Below are 22,716 nucleotides of genomic sequence, written 5' to 3'. Positions count from 1 at the left end.
TTCAAGAACTTCATGACCAAAATAGGGGAGAAAAGTCCTAAGTGAAAAGGTAAATATTTCAGTAACTAAACTAACCAATCTATTTCTGCTAGGAAAAATCTTTGTTTTTGGCAAGAAAGTGACTTTGAAAAGGAAACGGTGGAAAAAATGAGCAGTGACTGAAGCAAAGAAAGTTGAGATTTATAAATTACACTTAATCATGTCTCTGTTGTATGAGTGTTAAATATCAACTAAATACCCACTGTTCTAATATTGGGTATCAGAAGACTGACATTTCAGGTTTCTTATTTACAAATAAGAATCTTTTTATAGCCTCATGAGAATTTCTAGAATCCATGAAATAAAGCACTCTGAAATAAGTTAGGGGAACTTCCTCTGATCAGTGCATAAATATGAAGTAATAACAACAGAAATAACCCTCATTCATTGAAGGTTTACCTGTGAAGAGCACTTTGCTAACACTTCACATTATGTCATCAATTAATCCTCAAGTAAATATAAAGGACACGACTGAAGCAATTCAGCATGCAAGCATGCAAATATAAAGGACAATGTTTATATATATATCATGAAAGTGAAATTCAGAGATGAAACTTCTCAAGAATCATACATGCTTTCAAGAACAAGGATTCAAAATCTTTTGCCAACCCCAAACCCGTGTTCTGGTTACCATGGAGACATACTGCCTCATACACTGGTCAAAAGGGTCAGGCTGTGACTAAAAAGGAGCCTGAAGGTTTTGGAAAGCTAGTAACATTCTCTTTCTTGATCTGAGTCCTATTTTGTAAACAGCATACACAGTCCTGAACACAAGCAGTTGCTCAGTTTGTAAACATATATATAAATATATAATATAATCAATTATAATCTGTGTGGTTCTGAGTATGTATCATACCTCAATAAAATTTATATATTCTCTATACATTAGTTGGAACTCTTTTACAAGTAACAGTCCAATTTGAACTAGCTTCAACAAAAAGGGGAAACATCAGCTAAACAATTCAAGGGTCAGGGCTGAAGCTAACCTCAGGATGGAGTGAACTGACCACTGCATAGCATAGTTTCTTTCTTCTTGTAAATAAAATTCAAACTCAAACCATTTTTAAGAATGATACTACATATTTACTGAACAATTTATAAACAAGTAATAAAAAGCTTTTTAAAAACTGTATTTAAAGTTGATTTACTGCTTCACAACCCTTTCAGGCACACAGAGGAAGCATAATCTCCTCAGACTAAAAGAAATTTAGGTTCACACAGATTAGGTAACACACTCAATAGTACAAGCTAACCAATGTCACAAAATCAAATACAAATGCTCTTTTAACCACATCATACTATAAGGCACAGTAGTTTAAAAATTACATTAAAGATTTAATGATTTCTGTAAGAATATGGTTCAAGGAAAAAAAAAACTTCAAAGAGAAAATCTGAAAAATCCATTGGTCTAAGGCTCAGGACTTCTATTTTGGTAGATGTTAATCTTCTATCTACTGCTACAACCATTCAAAGGAAAAAAAAAAAAGGGACTATACAGGAAACCACATACCATCAGAAAGCATTTTTTGGTAATTATTTAGCATGCCTTCAGCTGCAAGGAAATTAAACTTCAGGTAGCTGAAAAAAATGAGGGGATATTATCTCATACAATAAGAAGTTCCAAAGTAAGATATTTCCAGAGTTAGTTAATTCCGTGACTCAAAAAATCCTGAAAAATTCAGCTTCTTTCCATCTTTCAACTCTGCCTGTTGTCAAGCTCCCCTCTGGGGAGCAAGTTTGCTGCAACAGCTTCAGGCAGCAGAGCTTCACCCAAAGCGTCCGGAGACAGGAAGCAGACCCTCTATCTCGTTTCATTCATTTACGTTAAACTATACATATAATACATCACCGAGAAAATGCCCGGTACATAGTGAATCTTATATAGCTTTCGCTACTATTATTGTTGGGTCTCTTTTTAAGAGATGGAAGATTTTCCCCAGAAGTTTTCATATCTCATCAACCAGAATATGTGCCTCTTTCTAAGCCAATCACTGGCAAGGGAAATAGACTTCCATGACTGGCTTAGACTGATCAGGATTCATGCCCTCTGAGACTAGACACATGCTCCCAGGCCACAATGTTCTATAATGAATTCCCTAACAAAGTAGAGGCTCTTCCAACAGGGAAAAAGGTTGGGAATAGTTTTGGTAGGAAACCCACTGTATTCCGGTCCTCCACACATCCTCCTCAAGGAGTTAAAGAGAGTGTGGAGGTACCTCTGGGCATATTTCTACAGCAAGAAAAGTTTTTTTGCATGTACATGGCAGGATGAAACAAATCAGCTCAAGTAAAGCAGATAAGACACCTCTGATGAAGCTCTGGTCTTAGAATTCAGTCAACCCTGAGATGCATTTCACCACTTTTCATAGTTTAGCTTGAAAGACAAAATGTCCCTTGTTTTGCTAAATATAGGCTGAGTTGGATTTGTCCTACTTGCAAATAAAAGCACAGGTTTTTGGAAATGAAAGCTGAGACTTAATATTTCTCAACCATCTGTGTGACCCTGGGCAAGTTACTGCTCTGAAATGCCTTACATATGTACTTAGTACACACATATACACACAACTGAACTTCACTAAAATGGTAGAGAATTTAACGTTCCCAACTATCAATAGTTGACAGTAGTCATCAATCAAGTTCATGATACTAAGGCTGGTTTCTCACTTAAACTACTAAATAAATTCCACTGTTGGCTCATATTTAAAAGCTATTAAACATAATTCATTCAAATTTTCTTGCTGGCTACTGATTCCATAAAAGCAGTGACCAAGATGTATATAGTTCTTCCTCAGCTCTATAAAGTAAGTTCACTATTTTACTATTTCTATACAGTGTCACTAGTGCCTCCGTAAAATCTGGGGTTTTATCTGGGCCACTCTGCTCTTACATAGTCATCTCCTGAAAACACAACCTCATTCTCTCATAATACGACCTACACATTTACAACAGAACTCTACAGGGCATACTTTTTTAAAAGAAATACATAGTGTGTCAATTATCTTTGAACTCCTATAACTTAAGCCCCTGTTTAGGATGCCTTCTGAAAGATAAATAATCCCATCTACTCAGGAACAAGAAAGGAGATATGTGAAAGAAAAGTACTGTATTATTTTAAAAAAAAAAAGTTCAAAAGCCCAAAATTAATCGAGACCTCTTCTAGTTTATTCCATTACCATTCTTGAGGGTTAAATTAGTCTTCCAAATTAAGATTGAAAACCACTTTGCTTCAACAGGAACTTTCAAATTCATGACTATAGATGGCTATGACAGTACAAAATGAAGTTTAGAATTAGATACTAGTGAACTTTTAAAATCTCAAAATAAACCATGCAATTTATTAAAAGTTTTTTTAACAAGATATTTACCTAGATCGTCAACACACATTTTAATACTTAAAACCAATTTATTTGTACTTATTTTTCTTCTGGAAATTTCCCATCTGATATTAGAATTCATGTTCACAGCAGTCCATAAATCAAGTATTGGTCTTTGGGGGTGGCTCGTTTGCATTACTCAAAACAAAATTATGAAAATGTCATCATTTTCCAGTAAAAAAGGTGACTCTAAAGTGAGTTACAAGCAAAGAAATATTCAAGAAAATAAAGTTGAAATTTCTTGGTTTTTATTTATAGTGATACCTCCTAGTATATAACATGGATAACTACTGAATGACAGACACAAAATCAAAGAATGCTAAAATATTAAAACATTTAAAATCACCTAACCCAGGACTTCTTCATTTGGGTCTTGAATCAGATGTAAAATTTTGTTTGTTCCTTACATACACTTTTCTGAAAATAAGAACCTGGAAACTGGAAATTTCATCACAATTTCAAAGAGATACATGACTGAAAAGAGGTTGTGAATCATTATCTAGTTAATTCAGAGAAATGAGATTCAAAAAATCAAATTATCTGCCCATTGTCAAATAATCAGGAATGTCAAGCTTCAGTACTCAAGCCTTCTTTTTTCACTGAAACATGATCACCTCTGAAAGGACTTCTTTCTACTAGGATATATTTAAGAGGAAAACAAATCTGTATGATCTAAGTGCAGTGAAAGGAACGCTCAGGGTGATGATAAAAGAAAATACCAAGACGGCAGGTGACAGGCATGACTTGAGAACAATCCAGCAAAGAATGCAGCAGGTGGACAGAGGGTTCTAGGAAGGTCATGCCCAAGAAGGAAAAAAAAGAAATTGGTAGAACACCTGAATGTGATTGTCTATAGCAAAAGTTTTTCAGTTCTGTCAGAGACTTTCAAGATCTAGAAAAACCAAGCAAAAAATATAAACTGTTGTGCTCACTTCAGCAGCACATATACTAAAAAAAAAATATAAACTGTTGCACTGAAAGGAAATATTATCACAGTATATTACATTGTAGATGATTTCTTATTGATTTTTGACTGTATAATTAGACTTTCATTTTTTTATGATTTCTCCCCACTAACCCGCCTCCATCCTCCCAATGACTAAAAATTTTGGTTAAATAAGTATTCAGGGCATAGGAATTTAAAACAACTACCTCTGGGACACAGATGTATAGAACAGACTTTTGGACTCTGTGGGAGAAGGCGAGGGTGGGATGTTTCAAGAGAACAGCATCGAAACATGTATATTATCTAGGGTGAAACAGATCACCAGCCCAGGTTGGAGATGCATGAGACAAGTGCTCGGGCCTGGTGCGCTGGGAAGACCCAGAGGGATCGGGTGGAGAGGGAGGTGGGAGGGGGGACCGGGATGGGGAATACATGTATATCCATGGCTGATTCATGTCAATGTATGACAAAAACCACTACAATATTGTAAAGTAATTAGCCTCCAACTAATAAAAAAAAAAAAAACCAACTACCTCTAGGAACAGAACTCAGAGGTTGGATAAGGATGGGAAAGGGTACTTACAGGTACTTTTTTTTTTTTAAATAAGCCTTGAAAGACTAAGTGATGTTTCAAAGCATTCCTATGTATTCTTCAAGAAAATTAAATTTAAAAGCAAAATAAAGCAATCAAGCAGATCAAATCTGGTTAATGGTTCTGGTGATTCTGATGTGATTACGTTTGCTAGATATAATTTGTTATATCTGTTAGGGCTGCTCTGGAGAATTTTTTGGTTGCATATATCCAAAGCTTTTGGAGAAGGAAATGGCAACCCACTTTTCAGTGTTCTTGCCTGGAGAGTTCCATGAACAGGGGAGCCTAGTAGGCTGTGGTCCATGGGGTCGCAAGAGTCGGACACAGCTGAGCGACTAACACACATCCAAAGCTGTTAGACCCTCAGATAAGAAGGGTGTTACTGTGCTTACTGAATGTGAATACAATATTTCAAACTCTCTGATCTTAAAAGAGGTCAGTTAAGCTAATACATTCTACAAATAATCTTTAGTGAAGTTTGAAATGTTTGCACATAAAAAGTCAGATAAAATTTTTGATAAGCATTTCTCTCATAAGTACAAATTAACAGAAAAGCTTTCAAAGATCTATCTGCAAAAACAATTAGTTTCCTTTAATTCATCTTTAAGTTTATTGGAAATTTAAAAGTAACTTTAACACTAATATAGAAACATACAAGACTGAATAGTCTGATCAACACCAATACTTCCAACTCACTACTTCATGAGAAAAATGTGATACTGGATTATCTATGGTATGTTCTACCCAGAAAGAAATAAAATATTCAAAGACAGACTGTATTCTTAGGTTTGTCTAATCTTTAAAGTGTGCTAATTACCACTTATTTACTACTAAATTTTAAAATGGCCTGATTTTCCCATACAAAGGAAAAGCTTTAAATACTTAATTATCCTTTGTTAATCGGGACCTAATGAATAAGGCATAAAAATGTTTTAAATGTGAAAACAAACATAATTCACTACATAAGTTAAAAATCTAAGGTACCACATATATCAACAATACATTTTAAAGAGTATAAACAACACTCTTCAGGAGTAAACAGGAGTATCTTCAAAAAAAATAAAAAGGCACTGGAACTTATACTTTATAAAGAAAACATTAAACTGGTAAGGCTTATTTTGAAACATATAGGATGACAGAGCTAGTTAAGTAGTTACAACAACTATTCCTAAAATTTCAAAATAAACATTTTAATATTTCAGTCTGGAAAATACAGTCTCCAAAGGTTTATTTTACTGAAAAGATTCAGCTGTTGAATTGTAGCTTACAAGAAAGAGATTAAAACTATAGTTACCCTTGTAAAATAGTTATAAAATTGTAACAGCTCTGTTAACCTACCTCTTCTCAAAAGAAATTAATGCAAGAAAAAATGTAACACTTTCATAAAATGTGAACTGCATTCATAATCCTGGAAACATGGTTTATAACTGAAAATAATTTAGATACTCTGACAATGTGGAGTAGAGAAAAATATTTTTAAGCATTACCTTTCTTATTTTAGGTAATATCTGACACAAATTCATCAAATTTTAAAACTATGCATTTTAAAATAAAAATATTTAAAAGGTAAAAGCTCTGATTGTCAACTTACCTTCTTTTGATACCACACAATAGCATCTGTGACTTTGGACGCCATTTATTCCACTGAAATCACACATTTGTCATGTTAGGCTGTGCAAGAGAGAGAAAAACAAAGGACTTCTTGACTTCCACCTTCTAAAAGGAGACTGAACAACATGCATACATAGCACTCTGGTTACTTGCAGAGCAAGGGGTGTATGACTATACTTATATTACACCCTTCCTCATTACTATTTTAGCAACAGGTTCTCTTAGGTAAACAAAAAATCAGTTGCCATAATAAAAGAAGGATCTTTCTACACGAATAGAACATTTAAAATTTCTTATAAAGTAGTTGATTTTTTAAATGTCATTTAAATAAATTTCAGAATTTTCCAGGTCATATAAGAAATTTTTCATTTATAAATTCACATATGATAGGAATCAGTCCATTCACTCAGTAACAGATCAGTTGTGTTTTAGCTTCTACCTAGGAACTAGCATCAATTACTGCTGCTAATGGATAGCTTGACAGAGATGCCAAAATTTATAATCACATTTAATTTTCCCTGATACTTGGTTACAAAAAGTTGAAATGAAATCAAATAGCTGGAGAAACCTAATTAATGTATGTCAAATACTAAGCGAATATTAGAGTTAATTACACAGGAATAACTAATTTAAGGACTTTTCGGATATCAGTTTGCTACTATTTAAAAATTTATCACAGACAATTTTATAAGCATTTCCTGGATACTAAACTTAACGGTTCCTTACCCCTAGAGAAAATTAATTCCAGACTGATTCCAGTAACCTCTGAAATAGTTTTCTAGTTTTTAATACCACACTGGCACAGAAGGGTACCTCTGGCAGGTGTTAAGAATGAGCCTGCTGCTGCTGCTAAGTCATTTCAGTCGTGTCCGACTCTGATGAGCCTAGACAGGTTCAAATGCAGATACTGGCCCCAGAATTCATTTTACAAATTGGGATCATCCAAGGCCAAACAGGATCTCAAGGAAATTCTGAGTCGAGAGCACCCTCCTCAGCCAATCCTGGCACATGCAGATCTGCAATGGCCAAAGTTCACCCAGAGGAAACAAAATACCAGAGGTTTTATACTCCATTTTTAGCGGCGTATAATGATTCAAATATAATGACAATAATTACCAACAAGTTCAAATAATCAGATCAACTTCTAAAATTTAAGGCAGAATTTACTGCAATTTTTTTAACTTTTACTGAAATAGTTGATTTACGACGTTGTGACTGCCTATTATTTCTGATACTGTTAGAGACCAGATTACTTACTACCTTTCCTAAGATACTGACTGTATCTTTAATTGATCAAATTCAAGTAAACCATGTTGTGAAAACCTCAAAAATTCCCACATATCATGAGAAGAGGAGCACAGAATCAAAAGACAAGGATTCAAATGGCTCCACTAGCGAATACGTAATATTGAAGAGGTCATTCACCTCTATGACCTAGTTTCTTATATTTATAAAATAGGAACAACTATACCTATCTATCCTCTATAAGATTCTTGTGACTAATAAATAATACAATAACATAAAATGCTTTCTGATGTCTAATACATATAGATGCTCAATTATAATTATATTATATTTTAAAGTTCCCCAATTCAGTAACTAGGGAGTATTAATAGTTCATTTTTTTTAAACATGGCAATCAGTTTAAAGAAGGAAAACAAAGTTCAATCCCTTTTTATTGATATTTAAAATAAAATTCTTGCCTGGGAAATCCCATGGACAAAGGAGCCTGGCAGGCTATAGTCCATGGGGTTCCAAAACAGTCAGACACAACTGAGCAACTAAACACCACCACCACCTAATTATCTTAAGAGTGCAATGTCAAATCTCGACTATATACACACCAATTACTGAGAGACTTCAAAGTTCACATCCTTTGTTCACACAGTGAACTTCCTCAGTCAAATGTGACTACCTTCATTTCTCTTACCAAGGTTTTGGGAGGAAAATCTCCCCTTTGTTTTTTCCTGGAGGCCTCTAGGAATACTTCATTAATTGTAACCACATTTTGTCCCAGAGGTTTTCCCTTGATTCTGTCAGCAGACTATTCATTAAAACATTACACAGTCACTGCAACTGTCTGTTAAGATATGTGTATGTTTTCCCAACTGGTTTAACTCTCTTTTTCCCCGGCTTCTGTCCCCACCTTACCAAATGCAAATTACAAAAAATGCTACAAAAAGTATGACAATATCAATTTTTCACTTTACTGTCCTTTAATCTCAGCCAACCTTTACTGATGAAAATTCCACATTATCTACCAAAGTAAAAATCCTTTTTCCTAATGTCCCACAGGTATAAATAACATATATTTCATATACAAAATGTGAAAGAATTTTTTTATTCAATCTACTAAATATGAGATATTTAATACATTTGAAAAATATTTAAATTGTCACATATAAATAGTTTTGGTTTTTTTTTTTTTTTTTAAGAAAAATGCTTCAATGCAAGTTAGGAAAACAGTACCTGGTTCAAATAAAATTACGTGAAAAGTATTTTTTAATATGCTTTGGTTTATACCACACTATCCTTGGAAATAAATTTCAAAAATCAACTATAATATTACACTAGGTGTATAAAATGTTCTAAATACTTTAATTAAATTCATATGAACCTACGGAAATAAAATTTCAATTTTGTTTAAAAAAAAAAATGAAACACAACCATAATTCATGTAAAGGTAAGTTTTGCTCCGCAAATTCATTTAACAGGTTTTCCACTGTGTCAACAACCTTTCAGTGACTCTGAGTGGCTCATATCTATTTTTAAAACAGGTTTTACAACATGCTAAGATGCATTCCTGAATCAGACATCTGACAAAGCATAAAGACACATGAGTATAAACAAGAAATAAGTCAACAAATGGTTTCATTAATAATGAAGATTGTTTATAAAGCTTTTCCAACTTCCCTGATTCTGACTGTCCAGGAAGAGATCTCTTTTATCATGATAGTTCGTGCTAAATAACTTTATATGCTAAATTATGACACTAAGTTTAATTTACAGAAAAAAGGAGAATATTATACTTGTTGAGTACCTTAAACACAGGATTTTAAGAGGATTTTAATTTCTGATCAAATGACCTGATAGAAAGATGGTATTAAGATATAAAAATAATCCAATTATGAAAACAGAGCTAACCATAGGCATAACATTCAAATATTGCCACAGGCAATTACCCTGAGTTAATTCTATCCTTGAAGCTGCTTTAGTCACCATATCTTGTCATAGCATCTGAAATAACTCTTTACTATGTCAAAGTTATGACCAACCTAGACAGCTTATTAAAAAGCAGAGACATTACTTTGTCAACAAAGGTCCATCTAGTCAAAGCTATGGTTTTTCCAGCAGTCATGTATGGATGTGAGAGCTGGACTATAAAGAAAGCTAAGCACCAAAGAATTGATGCTTTTGAACTGTGGTGTTGGAGAAGACTCTTGAGAGTCCCGTAGACTGCAAGGAGATCCAACCAGTCCATCCTCAAGGAGATCAGTCCTGGGTGTTCATTGGAAGGACTGATGTTAACTCCAATACTTTGGCCACCTGATGCGAAGAGCTGACTCATTTGAAAAGACCCTGATGTGGGAAACATTAAGGGCAGGAGGAGAAGGGGACGACAGAGGATGAGATGGCTGGATGGTATCACCGACTCAATGGACATGTGTTTGGGTAAACTCCGGGAGTTGGTGATGGACAGGGAGGCCTGGTGTGCTGCAGTCCATGGGGTCACATGTATCTAAATCAATGATATATATTTGGGTCCTCATTGTTATGCTATTCAACAACCTACCATCACTCCCCACTGCACTTAGAACTGTATTTAGACCCTCTAAAATCTCACACTACCCTACTTATCCAACATTATTGCTCACCATCTTCTCACACATCTGTTTCAATCATACCATACTTCCTCCACTTTTCTACCTCTCTGCCAAAATTAACACTTCTTCTCTTTCCAAACAACGAAGATTTCAAGGTCTTCTAAATTCCTCTTTCTCTATAAGTTTCTCCCAAATTCCTCCATTTTAAATATTTCTCATCCTGTTCTGTATTCCTATCACACTTAATATGTTCTGTTTTGTATAGACTTTTGTATACTTGCCTATACATGCCCCTACCACTATCTGCAGTTTTTTTGTTTGTTTGTTTTAATATTTATTTATTAGTCTATGCCAGGTCTTAGCTGTGGCATGCAGGATCTTCAATAGTGTCATGTGGGATCTAGTTCCCTAACCAAGGATCAAACCCAGGCCCCTTGCTTTGGGAACATGGAGTCTTAGCCACTGGACCACCAGGGAAGTCCCTCGTAAGTTCTTTTAAAGCAAGTGTTTATTACTTCTGAACTCTCTCATACCCTTTTATATCTAATAAACACAAATGTTTACAAACCAGATTAAACAGATATCTGCCAACCAAAGTATCATCACAGATGAATGAATTTAAGGGCCTGTTGACTTAAAAAAAAAAAAAAGGAACAACATAAGAGCTGTCAGTTAGGTTTTATTTGGGTAAAATGAGGCCAACAACCGAAAGACAGCCTTTCAGGTTGCTCTGAAGAGGTAGGGGGCAAGGTTGGTATGTATGTAATTTTAGTGAAAGGGGATATGAGCAGTTAGTCACACATTTTGGCAGAAGGCTGCTGCTGGTCACAAGAAGACTGTTGCTAGTCACGAGGAGCAGATGTCTCTGCTAATGATTTTTTCCAGATGTGAGAATATAAAAGAAATTGGGCTCATAAAATCTTCTCAAAGTATCTAACTAGCTGAAGGCCTGTACTGCCAGTTTCTCCAAGAGCACAGAGTGCTTCATTCCAGAATCCCACCCTGAATTCCTCTCAGGGTGTGTTGAAGGTCAGTGGCTAACAACTTCATTCTTGTAGTGTCAGATGGAGAGGGACAATTTTTAGTAGACAGGCCAAAATTAAAAAATCTACCTGTCAAACTCCTACACTACCTCAACACACATATAAACAGAGAAACACTTTCCCTAATAGTAAAAGGTACAAAACTATAGTGAAGTATGATTAATATAGCTGGTTTATTAACTGATATATCAATCAACAAATAAATAATGATTTGCAAACCTATGAAGTATAATTCTATAGTTAAATATAATTCAGCTGCATCCTCCAAGGCTAAAATAGGTAAATTTTAGATTTCAGAAACTAGGAACAAGGCAGTTTTCTCTTTAAAAAAATAATAAACACTAATGTGCAAACCAAATTTTTTCATACTGATACTGAACTTAGGAAAAAAGTGAAATTCTGGTAGAAGGAATGTGGTATGGACAGAAGGAAAACTTCTACTAGTTTCAGGGTGGCTATGTTCTAATCATGTGACCTACACATTGCTACAGCTTCTTGAAAACTTACAAAATAATTCATCTGGAACAGAACTTTATTTCATGGAAATGTTGTGAAGAATAAACATCACAAACTATATTTTAAAAATTGTTTTCAATCTTAGGATAGAAAAAAAACAATGCAAAAAGAAGTCTAAAAGTTACACACTTTCTATTATATCAGTTCATAAAAGGAGTATTTGAAATTTTTATTTTCCTTCAAGGAAACACCACATAGTTCATGTTTTGGGGGCTAGCGGATAACACCCACACTAAGAAAAATTACAGTCTTTTCCAGCAAATCTGGAAGACCCAGCAGTGGCCACAGGTCGGGAAAAGGTCAATCCTCATCCCAGTTCCCAAGAAGGGCAGTACCGAAGAATGCTCAGAGCATCAGACAGCTGCACTCATCTCCCCTGCTAGCAGGTCATGCTTAAATCTCACATGCTGGGCTTCAGCGCTACAAGAACCAAGAATTTCCGAACGACCAAGTTGGGTTTAGAAAAGGCAGAGGAACCAGAGATCAAATCAAATTGTCAACATTCGCTGAATCATAGAGAAAGCAAGTGAATTTCAGAAAACCATCTACCTCTGTTTCACCAATTACACTAAAGCCTTTGACTGTGTTAAACATAACAAACTGTAGAAAGCTCTTAAAGTGATGGGAATACCAGACCACCTTACCTGATTCTGGGAAACCTGTATGTGGGTCAAGGAGCAACAGTTAGAACCCTGTATGGGACAACTAACTGGTTCAGGATTGAGAAAGGAATATGACAGGGCTGTCTGCCTGTCACCCTGTTTATTTAACTTACACGCTGAGTACATCTTGAGAAAGGTCAGGCTGGATGAGTTACAAGCTGGAATCAAGACAGGTGGGAGAAACAACAACCACCTCAGATAAATGGATGATACCATTCTAAGCAAAAAGCAAAGAGGAACTAAAGAACCTCTTTGTGACACGGGTGAAGGAGGAGAGTGGAAAAGCTGGCTTAAAACTCAACATTCAACAAACTAAGATCATAGCATCCAGCCCCATTATTTCATGGCAAATAGAAATGGAAAAGGCAGAAACAGTGACAGATTTCCTTTTCTTAGGCTTCAAAATCACTGGAGATGGTGACTGCAGCCATGAAATCAGAAGACAACTGCTTCTTGGCAGGAAAGCTATGACAAACCGAGACAGTGTGTTGAAAAGCAGAGACGTCACTTTGCTGACTGAAGTCCATACAGTCAAGGCCATGGTCTTACCAGCGGCCACATAGAGTTGTGAGACCTGGACCATAAAGAAGGAAGGCAGAGCGCCAAAGAACTGATGCCTTTGAACTGTGGTGCTAGAGAAGACTCCTGAGAGTTCCTTGGACAGCAAGGAGATCAGATCAGTCAACCTTAAAGGAAAACAACCCTGAACTCACTAGAAGGACTGAAGCTGAAGCTGAAGCTCCAGTATTTTGGTCACCTGATGTGAACAGCCAACTCACTGGAAAAGTCCCTGACGCTGGGAAAGACTGAGGGCACAAGGAGAAGAGGACGTCCAAGGATGAGATGGCTGGATGGCATCACTGATGCAATGAATATGAACTTGGGGCAAACTTTGGGCGATGGTGAGTGACAGAGAGGCCTGGCATGCTGCAGTTCTTGGGTCACAAAAAGTCGGGAGAAAACTGGGTGACTGAACAACTTCTAAATCTGTATTTACAAAAACATGTTGCACTATTGTGAAATCTAAGAGAATCCCTAGAGTTATAATCTTAATACCCAGAATACCTTCTGTAGAACTTTCTGATGTGTACAACCAACCCACCCTGCATGTCCTTTAAAGTAGCTTCTTAACTTTAGCACATACCTACGAAATCTCTACTGATAGCATTCCTTTGGGCTTTCTTTTTTTTTTTTAATACTTAGGAGGTCCTTTGAATACTCATTTGACAGTGTACTGGGTAAGTGATTGTCATTTTAAACTGTTGTGCCATTTGGAGAAGTCAACAATGAAATACGATCTAAATAGTTTAACTTCCTCATTTACTCACAAGAAACTTTTTTACATGAACTGTTCAGACTCCATTCAAATATGAATATGTTATTAGAGGTGTCTACTAAAATACTACCTAACTTAGTGTTCCAGGTACTCCATTATCAAAATGATAATGCATGAAATGATAATCCAATGTTTTAAGGATTTAATAGAACTTCAGAAAGTATTCAGAGATCAAAAATTACTCACTAAAAATACCATGAATAAAATCTGAAAAACACTACTTGAGAGATGTTTCAGCCAGTATCTGACTGACTAAGCACTAACATTGCACTGCTGCAGGAACTAAGAACAGAAGAGTAAACAGAAACCAAGGTCCCTGCCATGAAGCAAACTACAACGCGAAGAGAGAAGATAAAGTAACAGCAGGACAAGATAAATTAACATCAAGATAATTTTGTGTTTAGGTGGTACTATGAAGGAAATAAACAGGGAGATATAGTTGGGATGGAGTGCAGCACTTTTGGAAAAGATAGCCAAAGAAGTCCCCTCTAAGATGACCTGTAAATTGAGATCTGAAGGATGAGGACAGACAGGCTAAGAATGGAGGGAGGAAGTCCTGAGCAGAGGGAACAGTAGTAAGCACAAAGACCCTGAAGTAAGAAGGAGCTTAGAATTTTTAAGAAGCAGAAAGGAGGCCTGTGTGACACAAGCATAATGGACACAGATGACACTGGCTCAAGATGAAATATGAAAGGGAGATAAGAGCCTTTTCATAGGGTCTCAGACATCATAGCAAATAATTTTATTATAAAGATAGGAAGCCACTGAAGTGACTTCAGCAAAGCAGTGATAATCTAACTTGCAAAGACCAGTCAGAGCTGTGAAGAGAAAGGACTGGACTGAAGAACTCAGAGTAGAAACAGCAAGCCTAGTTAAGAAAGTCAGTCTCACACAGAAGCTACAGTATGCTGGGCTCACATGCAAGCAGTAGGGATGGCAATGGGTGTGCAGTTTTGAATTTTATTTATAGGTAAAATCAACAAGATATAGGAATGGACTAGTTTGGGGCAGAATGAAGGGAAGAATAAGGGAAAGAAATCTAAATATTTGGTTTGAATCATTTTTCTCAGTTGGACTCCCATTAAAAAAAAAAAAAGGTTTATGAGAGTAACACAAAAAATTTGATTTAGGCTTGTTAAGGGGACATTACCTAGTAGACAGAAAAATAAAGATGTCCAACAAGTAGTTAGATTCTTGAGTCTGAGCTCAAGATAAAGATGAGGGATAGAAATATGGGTATAAAAGTCACGAATACACAGCCAACATTTAAAATCGGGGCCGGGGGGGAGGTCTTCCCTGGTGGCTCAGTGGTAAAGAGTCCACTTGCCAATACAAGAGACATGGGTTCGCTCCCTGGTCCAGGAAGATCCCACATGTCGCAGGGCAACTAAGCCCATGTACCACAAACTACTGAGCAGAGGCGCCTGGCCTGGGCTCCACAGAGAGAGAATACTGCAGTGAGAAGCCCATGCACCACAATGGAGAGTAGCCCCTGCTCACCCCAACCAGAGAAAGGCCCGTCCTGCAACAAAGACCCAGTGCAACCAGAAATAAAGCTGCATAAAAAAGAAAAAGATCCACCTGATGAAAAATAAAAAGAAGCTTTAGCACTATTGGGGGAAAAAAAAAATCAGAGGTAGACTATACAGGTTTAGGTCAAAACTAAACAAAACTTAACACCTGTGCCTTTCAGAAATTATTTCAATAAAATCATGTGACTGCCATATCAACTAAGAAGATTATAATTAGAGAATGGTTCAGCCTCAAGTCTACTACTATTCAGAGAATTGAAAAAAGAGGGGCCAAGAGAGGAGGGTCTTTTACAGAAGAGTAGGCTGCTAAGAGATCACTGGATTAAACAAAACAGAAGTTAGAATTAATTCATAGAAGCAATTCAAATGGAGTGGAAGAGACAGAAATCAAGGTCAAATGAGAAGAAATAATAAAAATCACCAGAGACTGCTAGTTGACTCTCATTATTCCATCTTCCTCTTCCTTTGGCAAAATTTTGCTGAGCACATTGTTGCCCAAGATAAAGACCTTTCCTAAGCCAGGTGTGGCTATGATTGTGTTCTGGTCCAGACACAAGAGGTGTTAGGTACAACTTCCAAGTTAAGCCCCTTAAAGAAATCTCAGCTGGAGAAAGCCCTTTGTTCTTTTCCCCCTTTTTATTTCCTGCTCCTTGGAATGCTGTTCTAATGGCCAAAGCTACAGGAAGCACCATGGATTGTGACCCTGAGACAGAAGCTAGGTATATTCATTGACAAGAAGGAACCTAGGGTGCCTAGTGGAACCACCACACCAGTTCTGGACTGCCTACCTCCATACTTCTTGTATCTAATATTATAAATCCTTACAGCTTTAGCAACTATTATTAGCAGCCAAACCAAATCTAATACTGTTGTATATAATAGTTTTGATACACAATCATTTTTTCTATTTTTTTTGCCATCAAAACTTCATAAATGTTGGCTTGTCTTTTGGAACTGTATAACTGAGAAGTTTGCAGTCAGTTAGATCCCTGCGTCCCACCTCCCCATGTAAGTCAGATTTTCATTTTGGCCATGATTCCAAAATAATTCTCTGCTTATTTCTGAAGTTAATAACTACGAGGGTGTAGTCATTTTTCATTGTTTCATGAGATTTTCTCTGCTGTTTAGAGTCTTTCAACCTGCAAGTGTTTCTTTTTAATCTCATAAATTTTTTCCTTTTTTTTCCTTAAATCTTTTTCTGTTCCATTTGTTGGAGTTTCTATTTGAGGAATACAAGTTATGCTAATGTAGGATAGTCGTATTGTTTTGTTCATGGTCTTTTTTTTTTCCCCCTGTAGTGTATTTGTAGAGTTGCCATGTCATTAAAAATAAACTCTTGATTATGTTTAACATGGGGACTGCTACACTGAAGCTCTTACTTATTCTGTTATCCAATAGGTTCTGACAATTTCAACATCCTTCTTACCCAGGACCACTTTTATTTCTGTGCATACATGTGCATGCACACAGCACACACACACTTCAGTTTGAGAACTGGACAGTGCTGTTTTAATCGTTTTTTCTATAATCCATCAATGGTCAGGAAAAGTCTGAACTGAGAACAGCCACTGCTGAAAAGTCATTTAGTATCCTCTACCAGGATCCATGCCCCCATTGGGGACTGTCCTATCTATCTTCATGGGTTTTGGTTCTTATCCTTAACCAGAGTACATTTCAGAATGTCAATGGTCCTTGACAGTGTGAGGCTCAGAAACAGTATGTGAGGGTCTTTAGGGATTTTTTGTTGATTTTTTGCTCCCTAACTTATCCCTTAGATTTGCCTACCTGAAGAGAATTATTGAGAATACTTCATATTTTATAGACCTTATCTTTCCTTAGTCTGGCTTCTTGGATATGGGGCTGGAATTATAAACCTTGACAGATACATCTAGTATTTTCTCCTTCTTTTCTGGCCTCTATTTTCTGAAGTATTTGGCATAAGGTTGCACATACTTTTTCAGATTCTATTCCATTTTGTTGCCCTCTCCTCTCCCCACACCCACTTTTTCCTATTTTCATTTGGTTTCAGCAAAGGAAAATTATGTGATTCCATAGTCAAAGCTATGGTTTTTCCAGTAGTCATGTATGGATATGAGAGTTGGACCATAAAGAAAGCTGAGCACAGAAGAAATTTATGCTTTTGAACTGTGGTGTTGGAGAAGACTCTTGATAGTCCCTTGTTCAGCAAGGAGATCAAATCAGTCCATCCTAAAGGAAATCAGTCCTGAATATTCACTGGAAGGACTGATGCTGAAGCTTAAGCTCCAATATTTGGCCACCTGATGCGAAGACCTGACTCAATGGAAAAGATCCTGATGCTGCGAAAGACTGAAGGTAGGAGGAGAAGGAGACAAGAGAAGACAAGAGGGTTGGATGGCATTACCAACTCAATGGACGTGGGTTTGAGCAAGCTCCAGGAGTTGGTGATGAACAGAGAAGCCTGGTGTGCTTCAGGCCATGGGGTCACAAAGAGTCAGACACAACTGAGCAACCGAACTGAACTGACTGAACTTCATTTTTACTCACAAATCCCTAAATTTACTTTTTAGTACTTATTTTTTAGGTACTAATGACAATCTTTTAAGTTAATGACTCAACTGAAAAGCAAAATTTAAATATTCTAAAATAGGATGCTAAACTAACAACAGCTGCAATTTTACTTCTGTTATTTCTAACAAAGGGAAGTAAAGGGAAGACATTCAGTTTCAATTCTTTTCATAAAATCAAGATACTAAACAGAAAATATAGGACCAAGCTTAAGCTTTTCTGTGAATCTGTGACAACTACCTCCAGGGAAAAACAAAGCTAAAATGCATTTTCCCTCCTCTAATCTACTATTCATTTACTATCTACTCAACTTGGTACTTAAGCAAGGAACCCTGGCATCCTTGTCTTCTTCCCTTTCTCACCACCACCAATTCTATTCCTGGCACATGGAAACCATTCAATAAATATGAAGGAATAAATTAATATAGTCTATCTGTCACACGGGCAAAACATCTCTTATATAACCTGTCCCTGGCCCCACTACCACATACTTAGTGCAAGCTCATATCATCTATCACCAGGACTACTCTAACGGCCTCTTATTACTTCTTCACTTTCACCATTTATCTGTCTAAACTACTGACTTCATGTTTCTCTTCTTAAAAATCTCTATTAATTTCCTATTACCTAACAAAAGAGTTGTATCAGCATAGTATACAAAAGACCCTTCCTTTACAACCTGATCACAGATTCGTTGTTTTCATAACCAGATGCTGCTGCAGCAGCATCCATCATCTCTATCTTCTTCCACACATGACCTCTTAACTCCCCACTCCAATCTGCCATCCACATATACCCTACAGTCAAGCCATATGGATTATCAAATATATTTTCATGCTTGCCTTTTAGTTCTAGAGGTAATTTCTCACTCTAAAATGACTTTTTCCTTGTTCTGACGTATTTGACAAGTTACTTTGGACTCTTCTAGGACCAGATTATCACAGGAAATTAAATGGTGAGAATATATAAACAATGATGTTCAAATGACTTAATGAAGAACAACTTAAGATTTAAATATTTGAAACTACCAGGGAAAAGAACGGTGGGGACTTCTCTGGGTTCCAGTGGTTAAGACTCCATGCTTCCAGTGCAGAGGACATGAGTTTGATTCCTGGTCTGTGAACTAGGATTCCACATGCCACCCAGCACAGCCAAAAACCCCCAGAAAACAGAAAGAGTGGGCTAAACACAAGCATCTAACAACTTCACTCCCTTACAGTAAGTAATCGAAACTACAGCGGAAGCATACATATATAAGGAATGGACTTGGAATTAGTTTTAAGAAAGGAGATGCAGGATTAATGGTGAAGTAGTGGTAAGAATCAAATTGTGTCCCCTGGGTTTTCTCACCCCATAGTTAAAGTGGCCAATTTAAAATTAGGACATGTGGCTTAAAATATACCAGGTAACTTCTTATGGGACAAGTGAACTATTTTTGGAAACGGAGTCATTTTTAAAATGAACCTATGGTTGGTGATCAAACTTCATTATTTCATGTAATAATACCATTATTAATATGTCCAGACCATCAATTCAAGGTTAATGAAAATGAAATTTGGGGGTTTTGCTTCATATTACTACTAACTACCATGCCAACTGACTCAAGCTGCCTGAAATTCAGGAATGCAACAGTTTAATAGCCACTACACTCGTAACATCCTTGTGTCTGAGGGAGTTTTCTACAAATCAGGAAACCAACACTTCAATTTCTAGCCCATCCAAATCCATACCACAGAGCAAAGTACTTTCTAACATACTACAACTACGGTTTAACCAGAACCAATAGCTCAACTATGTATAACTCATTCTTTTCATTGGTGCCTAATCCCTCCAGCTATACAGTACAATGCCTTTTTATATAAAGGATTTGAGCACAAGTGAATCTTGGTATCCCTAGTAGGGAGTCTTGGAACCAATCCTTGTGAGTACCAACGGATGACTGTATACACAGAAGGTATGTGCTCCACAAAAGGAAATATTCCATTTCTGTTCTCCCCTTCATGGCAAAATTTTGCTATCTCCTCCAATTTCTCTACTTCCTCTCTTCAATCCAAGCATATCTTTGCTGCCCACACTCCAATGAAAGTTCTCTTTAAGGACACCAATGAATTCAGGTTGCCAAATCCAATGGTCAAGTCTCAGTTCCTCATCTAATCAGCAGTATACAACACAGCTGACTATGTTCCCTCCACTCAGAACAATAGTCACTTACCCTCCAGAAAACCGCTCTCTTGGGTTTGCCCCAAAATTTCTGGCTATTCCTCAAGTTTCTTTGCTGACTCCCATCTTCTCCCTTATCTCATTCCTTGACATCTGTCTTCATTTAGTCCCTTGGTAATCACTTCAAAACATCTCGGTTTAAATACCATGTGTATGTAATGACTACTTACATGAAGATTACATCTCTCGTCTCAACTATCCCCTAAACGCACTAGATTAGAAAAAGTCAAGCCGTCTCCTTGAGGACTGCCCAGAGCCTACTACTGTGCTGCTGCATCATAAACACACAAGGGAAAACCACAACCAGGTTGCTTCTCACACAGCAGAGCCTTTTCCTCAGGAGGCGCCTCATAACACATACAATTAACTAAATACGGCCAACACAATTAACTAACAAGCCACTAAATACGGCATTCTTAGACATCTTTCAAGTACTTCCAACTTCTCATGGTACAAATTAATTATATGAAAATGGGCAAACTTTTCTACCAGTTGAAAAGACAATAACTTAGTTTGAGGATTTCTCAAGGCAATTCACTCTATTAGAAGAGTTTGCCTCAAAAATTTCCTTATGCAAAGGTAAGTTGGCTGTCTTTCTTAAGTTACACTCACCTATATTATACTCTACATGAGCACATTTTCTTCTGCCTTCAAAGAAAATAATATAGCAAGTACATGCTGTTGTTAATCTTTCCTTTTTCTAGATTAAATATATCTACCTCCTTCAACTGTTCTTCACATAACATGCCTTTCAAACCTCTCTCCATCTAGTCATCTTCCTTGTCAGATAAGATCTAAATTCCTGGAATCTAGTTGGCCAACAAAACAATCTATTTGTCTAAAGAATGCAAAACAACTGTGTATTTATAATGAACATGATCACTTAGTAATGCAACCTAAGAGTATACTCACTTTTAAAATTTTTAACAACCATGACACTGGTTAACTCAATAACAGTTTCTAAAAGTAAAGGTATGTATCACATACATTCACACACATACATACTCACACATAATCAACACACTTAGCTATATTCACTAAGAGGGCTTAGATGCAACAATTTCTCAGTAGCAATAAGCACATCTAACAAGTAAATATTTAAATACTATTCTGGAGAAGGAAATGGCAACCCACTCCAGTACTCTTGCCTGGAAAATCCCATGGATGGAGGAGCCTAGCAGGCTTCAGTCCATGGGGTCGCAAAGAGTCAGACACACACACTAAGCGATTTCACTTTTCACTTTTTTCCCCCTACTACAGTAAAGAAACCAAGGCTCCTTAGAGCTATGTCTAATTTCAGGGCTGGCATAGAGACATGTCAAGGTGATCCTAGAACATCTTGTTGAGTCAGAAATTAAAGTGCTCAATATGCAATGCCCTCCCACTCTAAAGACTCCCCTGCTGCTCTGGCCCCTGTGGGCACGCCCATGGGAGCCAGCACCCCAGCTGGCCCCATGGACACGTGTCCTCCAGGCAAGCTACAAGAGCAGATGCTGGGGAAAGTAACGAGGCGGGGCTAACACACTGGGTGCAGAGACCTACCTAGAGGTCTTGGAGGCCCTCCTGGGGAGGAGAAGGTTGGATGTAGCTCACTGTAGGGGCAAGGACACCGACAGTGGAAACACCAGGAAGTTTTTAATTGCTTTAATTTTCTTAAAAATTAAAATAAAATTTTTAATATCTTTGTTCTTGTGCTTTTTAAATTTGTTTCATTTTGTTTTTATTTTACCTAATAAACTTTTCAGTTTTCTAATTTTATTTTTTATTCTTTCTTCTTGTTCTGCTCTTTTTTGTTTGTTGTATTTTTTTTTCTTTCATGCCCCACCATGTGGCTTTGCAGGTTCTTAGTTCATAGGCCAGGGTCAGGTCTGAGACTCTGTGGTGGGAGCGCTGAGATCAAGCTGCTGGACTAACAGAGAACTTCAGGGCTCAGGGAACAGTAACTGGTCTCAGGGACTAGTAACTGGTGTGAACCTTCCCAGAGGTCCTATCTCAGCACCACGACTTGGCTCCACCCAGCTGCCGGCAAACCCCAGTCCACCCAACTCCAGTGCTGGACGCCACAGGCCAAACCACCACTAAGACAGGAACACAGCCCCACGTATCAATAAAAATTACATAACAAAAAATTTGTTGCAGATGCAGAAGCCAAGCAAAAACCTACAAGATCAAACAAATGAAAAAAGAAATAGGTAATCTACCTGAAAAGAACTCAGAGAGAAATGATAGTAAAGATGATCCACAATCTCACAAATAGAACAGAGGTATGAATCCAAAAAATACAAGAAACGTTTAACAAGGACTTAGAAGAACTAAAGAACAGTCATAAGCAGCACAATAACTGAAATGAAAAATACACCAGAAAGAATCAATAGCAGAATAACTGAGGCAGAAGAACAAATAAGTGAACTGGAAGATACAATGGTGGAAATAACTGCCAAGGAGTAGAATAAAGACAAAAAGAATGAAAACAA

The 22,716-nt window shown here is 36.9% G+C and overlaps 1 protein-coding gene across 4 annotated transcripts in view; it reads right to left on the bottom strand.

Annotated features, from left to right (window-relative positions):
* PHTF2 (putative homeodomain transcription factor 2) overlaps positions 1-22,716 on the bottom strand; it is a 131,631-nt gene that overhangs the window by 84,259 nt on the left and 24,656 nt on the right. For all 4 annotated transcript variants that reach the window (XM_070469833.1, XM_070469825.1, XM_070469832.1 and 1 more), the window contains exon 2: positions 6,543-6,622. In XM_070469833.1, the coding sequence (XP_070325934.1) occupies positions 6,543-6,587 (45 nt within the window). In that variant the 5' untranslated portion in view covers positions 6,588-6,622. The remainder of the gene's footprint in view (positions 1-6,542; positions 6,623-22,716) is intronic.

Source organism: Odocoileus virginianus, chromosome 1, assembly GCF_023699985.2.
Source record: "Odocoileus virginianus isolate 20LAN1187 ecotype Illinois chromosome 1, Ovbor_1.2, whole genome shotgun sequence".
NCBI classification, from domain to species: domain Eukaryota; kingdom Metazoa; phylum Chordata; class Mammalia; order Artiodactyla; family Cervidae; genus Odocoileus; species Odocoileus virginianus.
Note: the sequence above shows the minus strand (reverse complement) of the source record. Positions and strands in the feature narration are given on the sequence as shown.